At 35.4% G+C, this 22281-nt stretch overlaps 1 protein-coding gene and 1 non-coding gene across 2 annotated transcripts in view; one reads left to right on the top strand and one right to left on the bottom strand.

Annotated features, from left to right (window-relative positions):
* Window positions 1–22281, bottom strand: part of LOC140151140 (uncharacterized) — an 86676-nt gene that overhangs the window by 14501 nt on the left and 49894 nt on the right. Inside the window, 15 exon segments of the mRNA XM_072173364.1 lie at window positions 960–1094; window positions 1524–1652; window positions 2007–2135; window positions 4875–5021; window positions 5679–5825; window positions 6401–6506; window positions 7143–7306; window positions 8046–8158; window positions 8914–9096; window positions 9366–9435; window positions 9881–10132; window positions 10135–10162; window positions 10586–10706; window positions 19486–19621; window positions 20335–20445. Coding sequence (XP_072029465.1) covers window positions 960–1094; window positions 1524–1652; window positions 2007–2135; window positions 4875–5021; window positions 5679–5825; window positions 6401–6506; window positions 7143–7306; window positions 8046–8158; window positions 8914–9096; window positions 9366–9435; window positions 9881–10132; window positions 10135–10162; window positions 10586–10706; window positions 19486–19621; window positions 20335–20445 — 1971 coding nt within the window.
* LOC140169780 (U6atac minor spliceosomal RNA) lies at window positions 533–661 on the top strand. The gene has a single exon (XR_011861400.1). It is a non-coding gene; the product is annotated as a U6atac minor spliceosomal RNA (small nuclear RNA).

The raw sequence follows: 22281 nt of genomic DNA, 5'->3' as shown, positions 1-22281 counted from the left end.
TTCTAACATATAAGGAATAATGTTGTGATTGCCGGAGACGTCCTTTAAATGGAATACACATACTTAGCAATAACATTATATGTATCAATGGCATACACATCTGTACTGCAATATCTATATAACTTAACACCCTGGGGATTGTGTTATTTGAAACATTGCCTCATGGAAGGCTAAAAAATATCTTGACCATCTGTTACATTATCATGAATCAAGTAATGAAGTTGCTTCAATTAAAAAGAGAGTGAGAGCCCATTACACAGCTTTTCCAGTCCCATACTTGCTAATTTGCATAAATTTGCATAATCATCAAAACATGACAAATAAAGTAATTGTCACATTGTGAAAATGGAAAAGTGCCCTTTTTAAAGTTACAGACAAACTGCTAGGCAAGTTTCATTATGTCTAAATAAACAATATCTTCCATTGGATGTGAGAAGGTTGGAAAGTCATCTATCTTGCAAATTTGACACCATAGAATATATATTCATGGGAATTACATGATATATATAGCTAACATGGCTATGCATGTGGTGTGTTGTATGAAAGGAGAGAAGGTTAGCACTCCCCTTGATAAGGACGGAAGACACCCTAGTGGTGTTAACAACACATAAATGGTTAAGGCATTGCCACCTACTTCGTGGCATCTCAACCATATTTTTTAAGCTTTATCCTGTAAACTCAAATTCTAGTTATGGATGTCCCAAGTATTCAAATGAGGTGATGTCATCATTATTAGTTACATGTATCTCCTGACTCCTCCTTAATCATAATCAAATAATATCGGATTTGTCTCAGATTGGCTACTGAGGCGATCGGGTGTTGCTGAGTGGAAATTTATGAACAAACTTTGTGCCGTACATGTTGTTAGCCCCGATTTTAAAACATTGCGGTAGTTTGTGCTCGTCAAAGGTTTACTGCAAAAATTGCTATTGTCATATCAAGGTCAGTTTTGTACTTACATTTATCACATTTCTTCCCTGAATAGCCAGGTTTGCACTCACAGCTTCCAGTAACAGTATCACATAACTGTGTCCCTGAGCTCTGACACTTGCATTCGCTCTCACACCCTGGACCATACATATTCAATGGACAATCTGTGGAACAAAATCCAAAAATTTGCAAATTTGATCTGTACAAAAAAAGTAACACTAAAATCCCATTAGCATTATTTACAACAGAAACTTTTAGAAAGAAAGGAGATTCAATTCCTAATCTTATTACTTTTGATAGCTTCAAGATCCAAAGTATTCTTTTCAAAAAAGAATCTATCAATTTGAGATTTAAACCACCCTCTGAGCAACTCATGACGTGTGACATTTTAACAATTAAGCTATTATCATCACCAGCTTGCCCAATTACCGAGTATGCTATTATTGAAATCCTTAACACTGTGTTTATCAATGTTTGGTTGCAAAATTTTGAGCTTTAATAGCCGATTTTTGACAATCTTTTCCTGCCTCACAATTTTATAAGAGCAGACTTCATTCAGCCTGTTGGATCAAATCACCTCTTATGTCACTTACTTTCCTGACATTTTGGCCCATAGAATCCAGCCGGACATATGCATTCGCCATCATAAGCACTGCAGTGTGCTCCATTCGCACAGTCACATTCTTGCAAACAGTTGAGACCATAATATCCAATAGGACAGGCTGAAAGAGACAACAAGCGAAGGGAATGAACAAGTGGTTTTAGGACGGTTACTTGCAAAATTTATGGCACAGAATCTCAACTTGAAATTAATTTGGGAGTTCTATTGATTGGTCTTAATTGGTCTAAACAAAATAAATTAGGGGCACTACATTTTACTCTGAGTAATGTAAAAAATAGCTTTTTTCTGACACCAAAATCTGTTTTGATGAGGAAAAATTGGTGGATGAGACTGTCATTCTGGTCACACAGGGTGAGCAGATATTGACCTGTTCATATATTGGTCAACCATGTTGGCATCTATTTGGATAGCTAAAGCAACACAAAATGTGAAAACAATTTGACTGAGTACTAACCATTTTGACATTTTCCACCAATCCAGCCAGGTAGACAATCACATTGACCAGTCACTGGGTCACAGGTTGCATTATTACTACAGTCGCAATGCTCTATACAGCTGTAAGCCCACCTGCCTTTAGGGCAAACTGAAATCAAAAACACAAAATAATTGTAAAACATGGTTCTTTGTTTCCATTATTCATGACACAGGTTGAGAAGAAAATCTGTATTCAGAGGCTAGTCTCATGTTTCAAACATAAGAATGTTCGTAAATCAAATAAGCCCTTGCCAAATTGATGCAGAGCTACATTATAGCCAAGGCGAGTGATAGAGCAATACTGTAACACAAGTGGTGTGAAAAGCTTGACTTTTGTTGCAATAGTGATTGTTGGACTTCTCCACAGATGCTCCCTTTTCCAAAATGCATACCATGCAAGCGCCTTCCGTCGGGAGAGGTGACTGGTGCTAGAGCCCATCATGGAACCAAGATATTTAAAATCTGTGACATACTTGATGGGTTCTCCGTATACTTGGAGTGGTGGCTGTGGATTGCAGTTGATGGTCATGTACTCGGTTTTAGGAACACTGATGACGAGACCCAGGCTTTCTGCTGCAGCCGCTGTTCTCGGCAGCTGTGCCTGTGCCCGCAGGATGGAAGATTCAAGTAAGGCAATATCGTCCAGGCTTCGAGAAATCCAAGTCGTTCAAAACCTTGGCAGGATATCGCCTGGAGTGACGCGGATGTGTTTCAACACCACTGTCAGTCCTCTCAGTAGCCATCTTCATCAAATAGTCGATGAGAACAATGAATAGGAATGGAGCTAGAACATCCCCCTGCAATACTCCAGTAGTCACTAGCAGGGTCTTAGCTAGAAATTGAGGGTTGCCCATCATTTGAATAAAATTGCCTGTCCTAATTTGACCTTTAAAACATTTACCCGACATAATAGCCCATTGGGGTTTCAAAGAGTTCAAATATTTGCTGATATGGCCTTGTTCTACAAATTGGGTCTACTATAAAGGTCAATTAGCTTCTCAAAACATACAATTTATAATATAGCATCTGTCAAATGCATTGATTTTGCCCGTCCCAGGAGCAAACTCCCCGTCTAAAATGACGACCAGACGGGTGGCTAGCTAAGACTCTGGTCATTAGGAAGGGATCTGAGATGTTGCCATCTACCAATACGACACTTTGTGAATTAGTATACAGTACACGTATTGCCTTAACGATGCTCTCTGGGATGCCATAGTGCCGCAAAATAGAAACCATCATCTTCCTGTTGATTGAATCAAAGGCTTTCTTGAAGTCAATGTATGTTACAGTATTGCTCTATGGGTGAAATCTACTGACATGGAAAATAAGATCAACGCTTTTGGTGCATTATGTTACAGGATAATGCTGAACATCAAGAGCACTGACCATATTTGTAATGAAAGGGTCTATAGATACCATCACCAATCACTTATCAACTCTGTCAGATCACAACAACTACGATTCCTGGGACACATCCTGAGGATGTAGGAAGATGAACCATGCAGAAGATATGCACTCTACACGGTAAAAGAAACCTGGAAGGCAAAGAACATCCTACTTGTCGTATGTGCAAAAACTGTTGGGGGATTTCAACAACTTTTTACTGCCAGATGCCATTACCACTTTGGCTTCCAATCTTAGTACCTGGAGAAACTTTGTAGTCGCCTGCTTCGCAGCCAAATTAAAGGAGGATTTTATGATCCTAGCATCCTCTTTTTATGTCATTTTTCAATAGATATTTACGAAAAAAGCTTATTCCCAAAATTTCAGTTGATACCGATTTTGTATTTACGAGTTATGCCATGTGTATTACACTGCTCCGAAGGCCACTGTTGTAATTTCGTTCTGGTATACCAGAATGAAATTCAAATTTGACGATATTTTTGCTAAACGAATTAATCTGCAAGAAATTTTTGGTACATAAACATTATGTGGCCAGAGGTTTCCAGTGGTATAAAAATCTCAACTTTTTTTGAGAAAAATGAGGCTGTGGATCACGAAATGCCCTTTTAAATGAATGAAAAAGTGATAAAAATATGCATCACATTATATAATAACAAAATCACTAGCAAAATGATGGGTTTTTTTAAATCCAAATAATGAATATGTTCAAAAGAATCGCATGTATTTGCCTGTCCTTTTTAATAAAATTGCTCATCCTTGCATAGCCCTTCTACAGTATATTGTGGGTTCAAAGAGTTTAAATGTACCACTATGACCTTGTTTTGTAAAACTGATCTACTGAAAAGTTCAATAAATTTTCTCAACAGCTTTAATCAATTGTACTTATACATCTATCACATAAATTAAATTTGCATATCCCAGGACTTCTTATCCAAGATGATGGGCAGATGGGTGTCTATAGTTTGATCAGCTCGTAAAGTGGAAACTGTTAGGCTTTTATTACTACAACGAAACATAGACCGACAATAAGAGTGATATACATGACATGTATGGTCTACTTTGCATGATAAATAAAGTAGACAAATTATAGGACTTTAATTAATAATTTGTGATGCTTCTGACGAGATGTCAAAACAAGACAATTCTCAAAATAAAATGTATTGACATTAATCTGTGATGTTATCCATTACGAGCTGAATAAAATATAGCTAAGATATGATGATTTTGTCTTTGGTTTGAAACCCATCTTGTATAGTATACCATTTTAACGAAACCCTCATTCCGTCAGGTGCAACTGTAAATCAACCCTGCGGTAGTTCTGACAGAAACATACCATCTTACTGAATCCAAGCACTGATTAACCAAATTAAAGCCATTGTACTCACAAGTCATTTTGACTAAAGCTATGTTCATTTGAACTTGCAAAATGATGTTGTAAACTTACTACTATTGCATGTAGGACCATAGAAACCTGCTGGACATATGCATATACCAGTCTGAGGGTGACATCTTGTTGTTCCTCCGTCTGGGTTGAAGCAACTTGAACGACAGTCATGCATACAGTTGTAGCCAAATTTATTTTCTGGGCAATCTAGAAAGACACAAATAGGGATATGTGGTTGCCTATAATGAACTGCTTTAATACTCACAAGTCACAATAATAATATACTAAAAACACAAAAACAAAAAAAACCAATCAGTTATGTTACACATTTGAGGTTTTATGTCAGCATAATCGTAACACTTGCATCTCAAGCTAATCCCAGGAGGGATACACACATGTACATGTTTTATGATTTGATACTGGTGTATTAATTCTTATTTTAGTTCTGAGGTCACCTACAATAATCTGGAAAAGGTATAATACATTTGCCCTTGTTTGTAGGTGACATTACTACGTAAAATGATGCCACATTTGAAGAAGCTACCATTTAAAGAACCACCAAAGTTAGAGCGGAGGTATACCTTATTGAATGACCCACTAATTGCAACTAAAAACCAGATTTTTCACTTAATTTGGCCAATGGTTGGTCCCACTCCCATCATGGCCGCATTGGCATGTATGAGTCGATCCAGGGAAAATATGTGGAAATGGATGATTTTGACCCCCGATCATCAGGCTCCCCTACAATGAGACATAGTTTTTTCTATAGTTTACATCTCCCCCTTTTCAATTATGCCCCTCCCCCAACTTCCAATCCTGGATCCTTTATAAGATATAATAAAAGCATGAGGGCTTATGACTTACCCATTCCACACATGGATCCCCATTTACCAGGATGACAAAGACATGTATCACCGTCAGGGTTACAAGAACCATGTTCACCACAAGTACATCCTTGATCACAACTAGACCCTTTCATATTATAGGCACACAAACTTGTACATTCCACACCTGTATCAAAATCAAAATTTCACAATCCTGTCAAAGTGACATTTTTTGCACTACAGTACTTTCTGCATTTACATGACTTTGTTTGTCTACATAGAAAAATTGAAATCGTCGCAAAAATAAAAACAAGCAGAAATTATTTAATTAAACTAAGTGAACAAATTAATCATGCAAAAATTAGTACCATTGCAGTAGTTCTTATTGCTCATCCTGACGATCGCAAAAATGTCATTGTCATAGATGTGCTAATTGCATGCTATTTGGTTCAGCCGAAAGCAGTGTATTTAAGAAAAAATAAGGTATTTTACATGAATCCGTAATTTATATACTGACAGTATATAAATTAGCTACATGTATTGGAATGGTGCTTCAACTTAATCAATACAGCTGTTTTCTTTGTTAAATTTTTCATTCCAAAAATATCAAATGACAATTTCAATGACTATGACTACCCTTCACTTTTAAGCTGGGACTTGAACATGCCCAGTAATGCTAGAATAAAAACATGTTATTACACAGCCAATTCCAACAATTAACGACAAATCACAATAATAATGCAGATGAATCTTATGACCTACCTTTGTACATCCCTACACATACACATTTGCCACTGACTGGATCGCAGCTAGCACCATTCTTACAGTGATCACACGTGTAACTACAATTCAGTCCATAATTGGGACTCTGTTTGAATGAAAATACAATAGATATGATTATGATAAAAATAAGACAGACTGAAATATGTATTTATAAGAATATGAGAAAAATCATGCATATCTTGTATTTATTCCTGTCTGATTTTAAGTCTATTGTTTTCTTTCCTCCATAGACAACACATCTCAAATATTATGTACCTGACACGATTTTCAAGCATCCACTCATCTGGTTAAGTTATACAAACAACATTTTCATTTGTATTTCTGTTGCAGAAAAATACACGCAATTCTTTCTTGCTAAAAACTTAATAAGGGATTAATCGATATTAATTTATGCCAAGGGCAGAGGAGGGGAATGAAGGAATTTTGGGAAAACACAAAACAGTGGGAGGGGGAAGGTTTCCCCATAATGGAGAAGGCAAAATTTGAAATGAACAAACTTGAAAATGGGGAGTGGGAAGGAGGAGAGTCCAACATTTGTGAATTCTCCATTCCCACCTGTGCTGTATTTCATCACCAGTTTGGTACCGATGTAGGTGCATATCTGGCTGGTAACAGTATAAAATGTGGCAACTGCGTAAAAGCACCAGCGTCACTACAAGACTCAAGGTGAAACAAGCATAGGGTAACTACTGATTGATTAGTAATCATTGACAAGACTCACCTGGCATTGTAATTCACATCTTGTCCCATTGTAACCTGGAGGACACTGACATTCACCAGTAGTATAATTACAGGATGCATCATGTTCACAGTCACATGGAAGCATACAGTCTTGTCCATAGGTTCCTGCTGTACACTTTTGTGAACAATCTACACCTTGAAAACCTGATAAAAAAGAAGCAGTTATAAGTAAGATACTATCAGCAAGTAAGTAATTGTTAAAAGAATAGAAGAGTTATGATTTATATACCCTCTGGAACTATAAGTGTAGACATTTGAAAATTGGATCATGAGTTCACACACAGTCCACCTCATAGTCCAATTTCTAATTATTTTCATTGCCCATCATGTCTATATACAGTAATGCTTTAATTTGCAGGAGAACAATTCTAATCAACCCAAGCGCTTGTTTCCATATGTAATGCAGTGTCTTAGCTAGCCACCTGTCTACCTGTCACGTTAGAGGGTAGTTTACTCCTGGGACAGGCAAGATTAATGTCTTTGGCAGTTCAAAACAAGACCAAGCTAACAAATCAAGGCTATATATCAATAGCTATGAACCCCAGAAGGTGCAAAGGTAAGGATTATGCTTTTAAGGTCAAATTTTGGACAGACAGTGTTGCTGAAAATGATTGGCACTTAATTCTTGCTAAGACCCTGAAGCAATAACTGCTTTACTAACAAATGCCTGAGTCCCTGGGCCTGATTGTGTCAAAAGCAACCAACCTTTGGCATAGCAGAAACTTTTTCCCAAAATTAAATGACATATTAGGATTGTATCTTTTGCTGAATCCTTACACAGTATTATCATATCAAAAGCCAATGCTAATACATAAATGATCTACCAAAAAATGACAAATGACACTGACAAATGCCTATGAATAATATGATAAAACGGTCATACCTGGCGTGCATTGACAATGTCCATCCACATGGTCACAGTGTCCACCATTTTGGCAATTACAGACTTCAGTGCATCCATGCCCAAACCTGTCCACTGGACAAGATACATTACAGCTGAAAGTAGTAGATAAATACATGTTAGGATATTATTTTACTTTATTTCAATCAGATTTGTGTTACGTTTGGCACATTCACTATAACTATGCAGTGTTTATGATGCATATTATGCTGTTTAGTACAAACAGATATGTAAGATGTACCTAGAATTTGATGGCTAGACTTTAGAATAACTGCCACATCCACCATGAGATTAGAATTAGTTTTTAGGATTAGGGTTAGGTTTTAAGGTTAGGATTAAGAGGTTAGGGACAGGGACATGGTTGAATGTTGTAACCACTACTTCAAATTTACCCTTTGATTTAATATCATAATACATTTGTTAAGTATTTCACTCTCATTTCATTCTCATCCTTCAACACCATGAGGAACAGTTTCTTCAGCAAATAAAACACATAGCTTAACACAAAACTGACAGCAGAATGCATATATTTAGCATTGATTTAGAACACTGTAAAGAATATCCTCAGCAGCAGAGATGACCATATGTACTCAATGAAGAAACCTGTGTCACAATGACATCATTGATGATGTCACAAATCTGATGCCATTGATGAGGTCACTGTACTTTATTCCCTTGTGCCTCATCATAGATTTGCTGCATGACTGTCATGAGCACACAATAGCATGCCAAAGATATCAGGGCACTTTGTCTTTCATGCAATTAATGTATATTTTCAGTCTATTATGGTCTGTATGTCAATTGGTAAATCGGTATACAGTAACATTACTAAAAAAGAAATAAAACTTACAATTTCCCAGTCCATCCTGCCGAGCATGTACATGTGCCATCCACATGATCACATTGAGCACCATTGTCACAGTGGCAAACCTCCAGACAGTGAAAGCCATAATAATTTGCTGGACATTTAATGCTGCAGTCTTGACCAATGTAGCCATCTTTACAATAACAGTTCCCAAATAAACCATTACAGCTGTGTATTTAAAAACAAAAAGTTCTTTACAAATTTAGACAATAAACAATATATCTGACCTTTGTGACCATTAGGCTGCAAAAAAATAATCGTTGGCTGTGGGCAAGTAAACAATTAATTGTTTGTGGCCTTAGACTGTAACACAGTTCTTTAACATCCATATCCGCCAAAACATTTATTATACTTTGATCTTTAGGAAGACCTGAAATAGCATGCTCAAATATTCTTTAATATTTACAATGGTGTACAAAAATGTTTCTTTATCTTACCTATTTGAATTGGGTTTTACACATGTGCAATCAGTCGAACAATCCATTCCATGTTTCCATTTTGGGCACACTGCATAAAAAATAGGAAAAAACAAAAACAATAAAAGACCCACCAGAAAATTAGGTGTCCTAGAAAAGTGTCTACATGTGCTAATCCTCCAGATTTACAAAATTCTTCAGATTTTGTGTATAGAATAAAAATAAGAAAACATGGTGAAATATTCACTGTTGGTTCCTGATCAATTCAAGTGTAAAGTATTGCATACCTATGTTTAAATAGAATAGGCTTGTAAAATTAATTTTGATTAGTGCCGATGTGATGATGACATGATTCAATTAGCCAATCAGAATCCCACTTCCATATATACGCCATAAACTGCGCCAAATTTACGACCGCTGAAGTTCTCGGCTGAAACTATAGTTAAAATGTACTTATCCTTAAGTATCATTCTGACTCTTCCACATGTATTGAAAGAAGAACAACAAAAAAGTAGACACAAAAAACAAAAACATACCGCTGTCACTACAGTCAGATTCCGCTGACCATCCAGGTGTACACATGCAAGATCCATCCTCATGAGAACATGTGCCACCATTGTGACACATGCATGTACCAGTACAGTCCTGCCCAAAAGTTCCTGGGTTACAACGATGTTCACATTTGTTACCATAGTAACCTGGAGCACAGATACACTGACCAGTCGTTGCATTGCATGAAGCACCATTATAACACTGACAAATCTGCTTGCAGTCTTGACCATAGGTCAGGCGGGGCATGGCTCAGCACAAACAGTTCCCTGAAGAAATCACAAAAAAAAAACCAAAAAAAAAAAAACACACATATAAATATTTCTCTCCTGAGATGTGAATACAATTTTAACATCAAAACATACACATTTACTATGTGGTCAACAAAGGTCAGGGAGAAAGTGTCCTACAAAACTACCTTGAATAAATACGACCATCTTTATTAAATAGAAATGGTAATAAAATAAAATAAAATAAAAGCTCTTCAGAATCAGAAATTGAAAACGTAATGCACAATGCATCTTTTTTTTCTTTTTTTTTCCCCGATTTATCTGGACAAGTTTCGGGGCAAGTTAGCCAGACAAATATGTATGTTGAGAATGTATAGTGCCTCAAAGACATAGATAACAAAATCATACAAATATCATAAAGCCTATTGCAAGGCATATGTATTGAACTAACAAACTACTTACAGTAAAACCTGGAGCGCATGTACAATCACCTGTCTGGTGGTGACACACACCGCCATTTTGACAGCTACATGCCTGGGCGCAACCTGCTCCATGGGTACCTTCTGGACATGTATCCTGACATCTGAAAATGATACACACATGAACGGTAAAATAGTTATGATGATAATTCACAAGAGGTTACAGGCTCAAGTTTTGACACTTAGCCATATCAAAGAGACCTTCACAAATGATGAGATTGATTGCTAGCGGTACTCTTTCCCCACACAACATCTATCGACTAAGACAATGAATTACATAAAACTGCCTGAAGAGGAAATGCTTCTAAAGGAAAAAGACCATTAGTAGGCATATCACCTCAAAAATAATCGCAGCAGAAACATGTTATTTAATGTTCCTACATTATTGAGCTTTATTAAAGCATCAAAAATCAAAAAACAGAATTGAAATCGGCCAATGCATTGTGACGTAGTGTCAATTTAAAGATGCTCGTAGATGGAATGAAATCCTGCCACAAATGGCTGTAATGACAAAATTGGCACATTTTAAGATTTTGAAGGTATATTTGGACGCTTGCTTGAAAAAGCAGCGTTAATTTTAATATCACATGTTAAATGCATATCTTTCCTGACTTCGTTACAGAAAACAAAATTTAAAAATCAATCATTGAATAATTATCAATTGATAACAAAAAATACACAAAAAGTAATTAATTATGCAAATTAGGTAATTACAGCTAATTATGTATTTATGATATTATTATGCAAATTAGGCATGAGTAATTTTAGGTTTTTTTTCAATATTTAATGAACGTCTGTTCATTCATCATAAATTTTTAAGTATGATCCTGTTATGAGGTTGAATAAATGAACTGCAGTTAATTATTTAAAAACAATACAAAAAAATAAAAAGTTTGACATTTTGACAGTGTCTGGAATATAATTTTCATTTTTACTGTAAACATGGTATGTGTCACCATTACTCAAAGCCAAGTCCGAAAATTAAAAATTAAAATTCAGTTGCAATGAGACTTTAAATTAACATTTTGTCATCTGGATTAACATGGGAGGATAATCGGTAAAAGCAAAAGCCATTTTACTGTACAGAGTATAAAAAAATAGTATGGCCTTGGACACACACAATGGCTTAGAGCTATTGTGGTTTGGAAAATTACTCCCTAAAAATATCATTGATTAATGTTTTGCTTCAACTAGTTTTAAGGAAGTGTTTCATTCGTTGTCGACGGAATTAATTTACATGCTAAGAAAGATTAGTATTTCAGCTAAATGGTGGTAGTTCCTTTACTTCAATAGGCCTATATTTACTGATTTATGAGCGATCTTCAAAAATCCATAAAAACAGGCAGTAGCTCTTAAACAAAACAATTTTTTTATTTAAGGACCCGATGTTAGCCTCGGAAAGGCTTCACACACCATATATTAAAAATTTAAACAATTTGGATAAATGAAGCATATGAAGAAATTCATTTATCGACATGGATGTTTTCTAAAATTGGCCAAATTTGAAGCGCGCCCTTTTCAATTCACTGTTATGTTTGCATGCACAGTGTAGCAGAATCATTGTGCAGCCACTGTGACATACCTACCATTAGGTTAAATCGAAATGCAAAATGAGTTTTTTTATTTTTTTTCCATTTATGGTACACTTATGCCTCAAACAAAATCACAATTATACAATATCAAATTAGTGCAACGCAGTACAGGTAAGATAAGAAAACTATGCAATTTAAAGGTGGGTAACCTGATTGAAAATCTCATCCCCCCACTTTACCTCATCAGAAGAAGGCTCATATTTTTCTCATAAACATATTGAAATTTGGCGTTCCAAATCGGTGTATTTCCGAAGAAATCATCAAAAAACTGCCGAATTAGTCAAAACTATGGTATACCATAGTTTTGACTAATTTGGCAGTTTTTTGATGATATCTTGGGAAATACACTGAGTTGGAACTTCTAATTCAATATATTTATGAGAAAAATAGAACCTTTCACTTGAAATCAATATATTACATGATCATGATGATTATAATTAATAAAAACACTGTAGACTACCAATATCACACTGTATAAATGTTGGTAATTCCATTAGGAATTAGTCACATTTACAAAAAACATTTACATTTTCTTTTTGCATGAGTGCTTGAAAGGGATGACATTTTATGTTATACGTAAGTTTTAAAGAATTTGATTTTCCACATATATCAAGTCACCTTCCTTTAGTAAAATTATTGATTGATTTTCATAGTGAGTTATTGAAAGAGAAAATGTACAAGACAAAATCTTCAACAAATTGTGTCATTCATGTATTGCTTAAAAATATTGTATTTACTGTATTTCTCACATCAAAAACCCAAGTACCAGTAAAATATTTCCAAAAACTAAATATTCCATATTTTCTGCATAATTTCTCAAATCAAAAAACCAACTGTGGTAAAATTATTCAAAAAACTAGAGGGAACAAACTTACTTCTTCTGCCACTTTATGATAACCTAATGAAATTGCATGAGGATTATTATTATAGGCAAAATATCTAATTCTCGATCATGACAGGACTTACTTTCTGCATGTTGTTGCATCAGTATACTTTTCGTGGAACAACACAGTTGCACGGCCAAAGTCCAAAGACCGTGATTGGTCAATTCTCAAAAGATATGCTTGCTCCTAGCATGTGATCTTTACGTAGTACGCTCAACGAAAATATCTGAGCGGAACCAAGTTGGCTCTCCTGATCGAGAATTAGATATTTTGCTTATGATACAATTTGCCCACTGTTACAGATTTTCAGCAAAAGTAGTTTAGATCCAATTATCCCCCGATTTATAATTACTTAATAGTAATTGTGAATAGTAAATCCTTTTTCCCCGGTGTTTTAAATGTAGCACAGCAACTGGTAACACAACCTGCATTTCATTTTTAATTCATGTATGATTTCGTGAATGCATTTAGGACATAAAGGCAATAGGCCAGACAACCACCCATTCATTCACTTTTAAATTTACATCATAAAAATCTGTTACAATCATTAGTTTTAAAGCTAAAGATCATGAATGAAACTATATCCTCAAATGGCATTCATCAACTATAGCCTGGTGTGTAGGTTGTGATAAATAACCAGATGGATTTGTAATTGTTACATATAATGGGGCTTTTTCAATTAAGATGGCAATATTAGCAATAGCACATCAGTACAAATGAATACACTTTGTTTAGAACACGAATGTATCAAAGCTGAATTTAAATACAAAAAATTAGTGACATGTACGAATTTTGGGTTACAGGTCGATAGTCTGAAGGGTCATTACCCTGATAACTCTATAACTATAAACCCTAACCCTAACCTATAACCTAAGCCCTGATCCTAATAAACATAAACTTAACCCAATACCTAACCATAACTTTAATCCTTACACTTACCATAACCCTATCCCTAACACTAACCCAATGCATAACATTATCCCTAACTCTAACATAAAATGCCCTACTAACTTTAACCTATTTTTAATTTTATCAATATAGAAAACTTCATTGTTGTATGTAACCAGAAGTAGCTCTCTTTATTTGCATGCATGAATTATGGAAAAGAAAAGGAATTCAACTGAGGCCAATTCTTTGCATTCATATAGTTGCATAAGGTCACAATAGGAACTGCATATACAAAATTACAAACAACAACACTTGCGTCACACCTTGGTTATACTCAACCATGCAGTGGTAAGCGTTGTACCACAAGTTGTTAATGTCATGGCAACTTTTCGTCTAAAATATTGAAATAAAAACTACATTCTTTTTGCAGCTCAATTAATATTTACAGCAACCTCTTTTTCAAAAACCAGTTGTATCAGGAGTCAAATGAACTAACATAATTGAAAACTTTCCAATTGTGACAATTAAGGTGGTACTACACCCCTTGTTAAATTTTGCGACTAATTTGGCATTTTTCTCAAAAATAACTATACACTGGTAACAAAAGTTATGTATATTATAGGGGCAAGGAATCCAATTACTTCACTGAAATTTCAGTAATTCAAGACATGTGGTTCATTATATATGTTAAGAAATGAGGTACATTCTAGCAGTACCTCTTTCCTTATCATAAATAATGTACCGCTTGTCCTGAGTCACTGATTCCAGTGAGTTAGTAACTGGATTCCTTGCCCTATAATATACATACCTTTTGTTACCAGAGCGAGGGGGGCACATGTGTTATTATTTTTTGAGAAAAATGCAAAAATAGTCACAAATTTATCAAGGGGTGTAGTACCACCTTAAATGCTGATATAACCATGTGCAGGTGTATTGGTCTGATCTTAAATAGACTTTGAGGCATGGTGTTCCTATACATTATATTCAAATCCATTTTAGTGCAGTTATATTCATCGGTATATTCTCTCTCTCTCCCATCTGTGTGTATTTGTTTGTGTGGAGTGCGTACGTGTTTGTGGGCAAACGAGGACACACACAAGATTTTTCACCCTAAACTGCGGACTTACTTCCAACCGAGGACAGTCCGCAATCTCAAACTGCTGCAAAAGACCTCAAATGCATGCTAAATGCTTCATAACGTTATTTGCCTGAAACCGAAGACCACACATGTAAAAACTACCGTCCGCGGGTGATGGCTAAAATTCCGTTTCGTATTATAAAAAAAAAAAATCCGCCATTTTAGTCCACGGTTAGGCGATGAAAACATCATACACACATCCTCGGTTAGATAGCAAAACACAATGTCCTCGGTTGGCGACAAACACACACAGGGGTGTGGGGGGGTGTGTGTGTGGGGGGGGGGGAGTGCACACATACATGTATGTGAGAGTTTTTTAGTTTTTTGTTTGCTTTTACTTCACCACTCCCATATCCCTTGCAGACAACATCAAGGAAGAATCAAGATTCAGCTTACATTTTAATACTGAAAATCTCCCTTTGATCCCTCCACCATTTGCATATTAAACCTAGCTTCGTCAAAGCATGGAAGTACTGATCCCACTGGAAATGCAATACTCCATGGCATGAATATATGCTAGCATTATGTGCTCATTATTTTCCATTAAGGTTTTTAAAATCCTCCTGATGTGTCAATGTTGTGCCACAACCAATTGCCACCAGTAATTCATCCATGGGAGGAATGTAAATCAAGCAGTTATATTTTCAAGAGACCCAATTTAATGATGTGAAAATGTTAACTTATAAAGGTATTTAAGGCGATATAATACCCCGATTTTCATCAGTACCCCTCTTCTTTTTTTTTTCTGCAAATTTATTAAGTACATATATATGTTTATCACCTCATGTCCTGAACTTATAAAATATATCTACATATAAAGTGACTTTCAACCATTTTAGTAAGTCATTTTTAGCCCTATATATTTTTTGTTTACTGTAACCTAGTAACTCAGATCTGTGTTTCATAACAAACCATAATTTATTCTTTACAAAATGTTCAAGTAGGGTACATGAATAGAATACATTAAATCCTTTGTTATACTCTCTATAGAAAATCTATAGTGGTGCATGCAAAATACCTACCATGATATAACACTGAATAAATTAAATAAACACTTATACAATGGATGCATTAGTTGTTAGGAGAAGAAAAGGCTATTAGGTCACCGTATGTCAGGTTATAGGTCAATTGGTTCAGGTCAAATTTAAGCATCAATTTTGAATACACATGTGAGAGTCTGTGATATCATATGAGGCATAATTTTGATATTCTGTCTTTAACTGGATATATATCGAGAAGTGCATGGTGGATATACTAATATACCTTGGGATGTAAATGGTGAGTACAATTTAGAATGCCTAGTTGAGACGGATTTCACAAATAAATATAAAATAGTTACCAAAATCACAAAAGATAAGCTTACGGAAAACTACCCATTATGGTTGTATAGGCGACAAGAAATACAATTTTTTTCATCATTGCTGTAGTATGGTTGTTGTAACCTGTTACCTATGGCTTAATTAAGTTTCAGTGCAATAATGTCGCAAGTTAAAAATACAAAATATAGCTCAACATTGAAAATAGAAGCATTTTAACCAGTTCCTTTTTGATAGTTGTGGAGCACCAAGTTCATGAAGTCATAAAAGAAATCAGGAACCACTTATTCCCATTTTACATATCAACTTTATTTCCCTAATGTGTTAGCAACACATATCCAAAATTTTAACGAAATCCGTTGATAGTAAGCTTTCCAAAATGAAGTGAATTTAAATCATCAGTGATGTACCTCCTTTTGGCTTCTATCTGTAAAAGCATGTAAGCTACATTGATACCGATACCACCAATAAAACGAGAAGATTTGCCCTTCATTTTGCATACCACTTTGTCCAATTTTTTTTGTAATTTCTTCACAAAATGCAAAAAATGCAAAAAAAAATCAATGGGTGTAGTACCCCCTTAATGGTGGACCAATGACATCTATAAAGTTACTATGTAGGACTTTTTGCCACTTTCATTAAAAAGTACAGCATCAAAAATAACTCAAGTTTACATAAGATGAGTACATCCAAATCCATGACCCAATACATGTAGTTTCAATCTATTTGAGATATTTCTCATTGCAGCTATCACATCATTATATTATAATGTTCCAATGTCACTGAAGGTTATCAACCGAGAAGTTAAGTGTGATTACCATACAATACCTAGACCTGTAGTTCTTCAATATTATCACATAATGGTTTCTCAATACACAACATTGTCAATTTCAAATTCTATGGTTCCTTTCCCCTTCTTGAGGTTGTTCACTGATCACATTTATAATGTCTGACAATTTGAGGTTAGTTTAAGGTTTGCTAAAAAGATTACCATATTCTGAGCATGACCCACACCTACCAATTTCAACTTCTCAATTACACAATCCAGCAGTATTTGACTGGTAATACAAATAACAACCCAGACATCTTGCACTTTCACACAAAAAAATTCCCTCAGGCAACTTTGGCAGAGCTTTTTGATTAAACTTTTGGCAGAACATTTTGAGTTGTTGAAGCCACCAACATCTGCCCTTTAATGCTGGCTTTAAATTGACACTTTACTTGAAATGCCAAGGTAAAGTTTCAAAATATAATCAAAAGCACATATTTCTTATTATTTCTCTATGTATCATATTGAGCATGGTGAATATATTGATTTTTGCATCTGAACTCTTGATATATTCCACTGACTTTTGACTGACAAAACAATTAGCAACCCAGATATCTTGTAGTAATAACACAGGATGTCTAGCTAAGTACATGTATTGTCAAAATATCACCATAGCAATCAGGAGTAAACATCACCTACCACACAGACTTAACAGATAATAATCATTGCCCATATTCAACCTATGAAATTTGTGAACAAGTATTAAGCAACATAAATTCAAAAATTTTCTCTACCCCATTGTACCTTACATGCAGAGCAGTAATGACATACATACATATGAAATAGTGTGTTTGCGCTTGCTGGATGGTGTTGATAGATCACAAATAGCATAAAAATGCATTCCAAACAATGTCCACAGATGGGATGTAGAGAACCCTACTAAATACCACAAAGTACCACAGGCTGGGTGCCACACAGGCATCTCCAACCAAACCCACTCATAGTTTTGGGGTCAGTCAGTACTATACATGTAATATGGTCATAAAGACACAAGTAACCAAAACAGGTTTGACCAAACACCACTGAATGCATCTACAAGGTTTATGTGCTACATACTGACCTGATGATCCTGGATGCATTGCTCCCCACCCATGACAGAGCTGACAAACACCAAACTATGCACTGTGCAGTATCAGCTCAGAGACCCCTGAACATTCATGTGTGTGTACTGACTTCTTAAAATTTTCTTGTATTTTGAAAGTTTGTTTGGTCTTTTGATGGGGGATTTGCCATTTGGTCTAATGCCATTTGGTCTAATATCCATTTCGTCTACATCCATTTCGTCTAAACCCATTTGGTCTATATCCACTACGTCTAATAATCATTTGGTCCTTTAACCATTCGGTCCGATAACCATTTGGTCCGATAACCATTTAGTCTAATAACCAATAAGTCTAAAACCATTTAGTCTAACAACCATTTAGTCTAATACCCATTTGGTTTATAACCAATAGGTCTAATAGCCATTTGGTCTAATACTCATTTGGTCTACAAACCATTTAGTCTTACAAGCATTTAGATTATTAATAAATAGACGAAATGGTATTAGACTAACTGGTTATTAGACCATACGAGTATTAGACTTAACGGCTATTAGACCAAATGGGTATTAGACCAAATGGTTATTAAAGAAATATTAGACCAAATGGTTATTAGACTATATGGTTAGTAGACATACCGGTTATTAGACCAAACAATATTAGACTAAATGGACATTAGACAATATGATTATTAAACTACGTGGCAATTAGCCTTTCTGGTAATAGACCAATTGAATATAGGCTAAACGGGAATTAGACCAAATGGTATTAGACCAAATGGCAATAGACCTTTTGATGATCTAGTTTTGTCCCGTGTCCAGGCCTCGCAACCTACATGTAGCTTAACCTGTGATCTTAATCAATTACGAAGCTGGCAATACACAGGGCTCCTCTGACCAACCCTCCCTCCACAGAATGTTAAGGTTAAGGCTATTTAATAAACTCAAATGTGTGTCCACTGTAACACAAAATGTATAATTCTGTCTGCATTTGCTGATATATGTGTAAAAAGAAAACGCACTACACGATGATCAGGATATCTGAGGAAGAATAATGACATTATACCATGCTTCACACATTAGATAACATTATCATGCATTGTGTTATTTGTACATGTAATACAAGAACCATGTATGCACAATCAAATTGGAACACTGACACAGGAAAAGGGGCTAGAGTATCATCCCAATACTTACAGCGATCCTGTGTAGCCAGTAACACAATAGCATTCGCCTGTGATATGATCACATGTAGCACCATTCTCACATTGACAAATACTCTCACAGTCCGTACCAAATCGTCCATTTCTACACTCTTGGTTACAAGTTGAACCTGTTGTGATGAATCAAATAATATGTACATGTATTATACATAACACTCAAGAAAGAGACACAAAATTCAAATTCTTTTTTAAAGCAGACATTACAAATTACATTTCTTCTATAGACCATTCTTATAATTGGTACTTTCCTGCCTTTGATGGGGTGAACATTGATATCACATAACTGCAAAAAAATCAATACTCTTCGTGAGCTCCCTTTCGCTGCTAAATGGTATGTGATATCGATGTGAACTTGATGTTCACCCCATCAACAGCAGGAAAGTGCCAGTTATAGGAATCATAAATGATCTTTAAGTCATTATTTAAAAGCTCCAGCAGTGGATGAGAGTAAATAAATACATGTACATAGTTGGAAAATACCAGTATTGTTTAGCTTTAGAAAAGGAAGATGAGGTACATATTTGTTCCATTTCATCAAAATTATGAACTTCAAGATCTTGTTTTGTGTGCTCACCTAAAATATAATAATAACATTTTCAAGAATGAGTTTTTTCTCAGTAAGCTTAATTGCAATGGGCATGGATGGATGCAATTTGCATGCCTAGGTGTGTCTAACCAGGGATATGACGGACGTGCTGGTTGTTACAGGCATTGACCCCTCCTGACAGTTAATTATTACTAATATTATTTCAGCATTTTTGGGTAAAGAATAATAAGAAATGGGAATATCAAATATATTATTTAATTGTTTATTTTGCCTTACCTCTGTATCCTGGTGTGCAGGTACATGCACCTGTTTCAGGGTTACAAGATGCACCATTCTGACATGTACATTGATTGTTGCAGTTTGGCCCCCACAAAGATTCAGGACATGCTGAAAACAATTGATAAATATTAACTCATTAGTGTTGCAATGTGATTGGACAGAGTAATTACAGTTATGCATGCCAATTGAAATCTGATATGTCACCTCATCTGTATGATGGGGTGCCTGGGTGGGTAGGGGTGTGTGTGTGTGGGAGGATGTTTGTATACCACAGCAAGTAAGGACACATCTCTGTGTAACCATAGACCATTTTAAATGGTCTATGGTTACACAGAGGACTCACAGGAGCCATGCTGTCCATGGTTCCTAGATGGTGTTTCTAGAGCTAAAACAACATATAATAATGCATTACAGCCATTGTCTGCCCGATTGTCTGCAGTTTGGTGTAGGTTGAGTCCGCACATTGATATGGTAAAAACCACATCCATTGTAAGAATATCCCAGAAAATCAAATGTGTGTGTTCATGGTTGGATAGTAAAAATACAATCAGGTAACTAAATGGCATATTTGGTTGTTCATAAAAAATTCAGATTCCCCCTCAAGACGCCCAAATATTTTTGGATCCCCTAGTGTGTACAATGCACATAGGCTACTTCTAATCCAATACTTTCTTCAATTTGTATGGTATGAATTAATTGACAATTTATTTTTTATTTTAATACTCAAACATTTGTCTTTACAGTTCATTAACTATTACACAGGTACACTAGCAATTGAGCCCTCATACCAATGACTGCAAAAATATCAGTCATTAAAAACTATCTATGACAATCTCTTATTATTTCTGCATGAAAACATCTCTATAGCAAACCAGCATGCTACATATTTTGTTTGTTTGTCACTTATGAGCAAATACTGACTTGTAGAACACTCATCACCATATAACAACAATGGTCCGCCAGTGTATTGTAGTAGGGTTTACATTGTAACATTGAGCTAAGTCTTATATTTTTTTCATTTGCCATAAAAACAATTATTTTAAACCTTCTCCAAAACAACAAATAGAATTGAGCAATGTATTTCACAATGTTTTATACATGCAAGGCTGTCAACATATTTCCAGATGGCAATACTGAGACAGATAGTTTACTTTGATTTTCATTGAAAATTTCTTTTTAATTTTTTTACACTTATGAAGCATTTTGAACAGGTTGAGGCGAACACTTAAAGGAGGATTTCATGATCCTAGCATCCTCTTTTTATGACATTTGTCAGTAGATATCCACGAAAAAAGCTTATTTCCAAAATTTCAGTTGATTCCGATTTTGCGTTTGTGAGTTATGCATGATTATGTGTATTACACTGCTCCATAGACAATACGTTAGTAATTTCGCTTCTGGTGCACCAGAACGAAATTCAAATTTGGCGATATTTTTGCTAAACGAATTAATCTGCATGAAATATTTGGTACATAAACATTATGTAGCCAGAGGTATCCAGTGGTGTAAAAATCTCAACCTTTTTTTGGAAAAGTGGGGGGATGAGGCTGTGGATCACGAAATGCCCCTTTAACTACTATTAACTACAATCAATATTACACATTTAGGGTAAAGGGAGGGATGAACAGAATTTCAAGGGGAGGGACTCCTATTATTACCCTAAACTTGGGTATTTTTTTTTCAAAAGTTAAAATTCAACAAATCTCTTATTTTGACTGGGGGAAAGTGTGTGAAGGGGGATCAAAGTGTTGCTATAATCTCTGACCGCAGGATGTTTCAAGCCTTTTTGACTACCACCAAGTTTAAGGTGGTACTACACCCCTGGCCAATTTTGTGCCTATTTTTGCATTTTTCTCAAAAATTAAAGCGCATTGGTGACAAGTAAGATATGTATATTATAGGGGCAAGGACTACAACTACTGCACTGAAAATTTTATTTCAGCA

The sequence above is a fragment of the Amphiura filiformis genome, chromosome 1, assembly GCF_039555335.1.
Source record: "Amphiura filiformis chromosome 1, Afil_fr2py, whole genome shotgun sequence".
In the NCBI taxonomy this organism is placed as follows: Eukaryota; Metazoa; Echinodermata; class Ophiuroidea; order Amphilepidida; family Amphiuridae; genus Amphiura; species Amphiura filiformis.
This window is presented reverse-complemented; position numbering and strand designations above follow the sequence as displayed.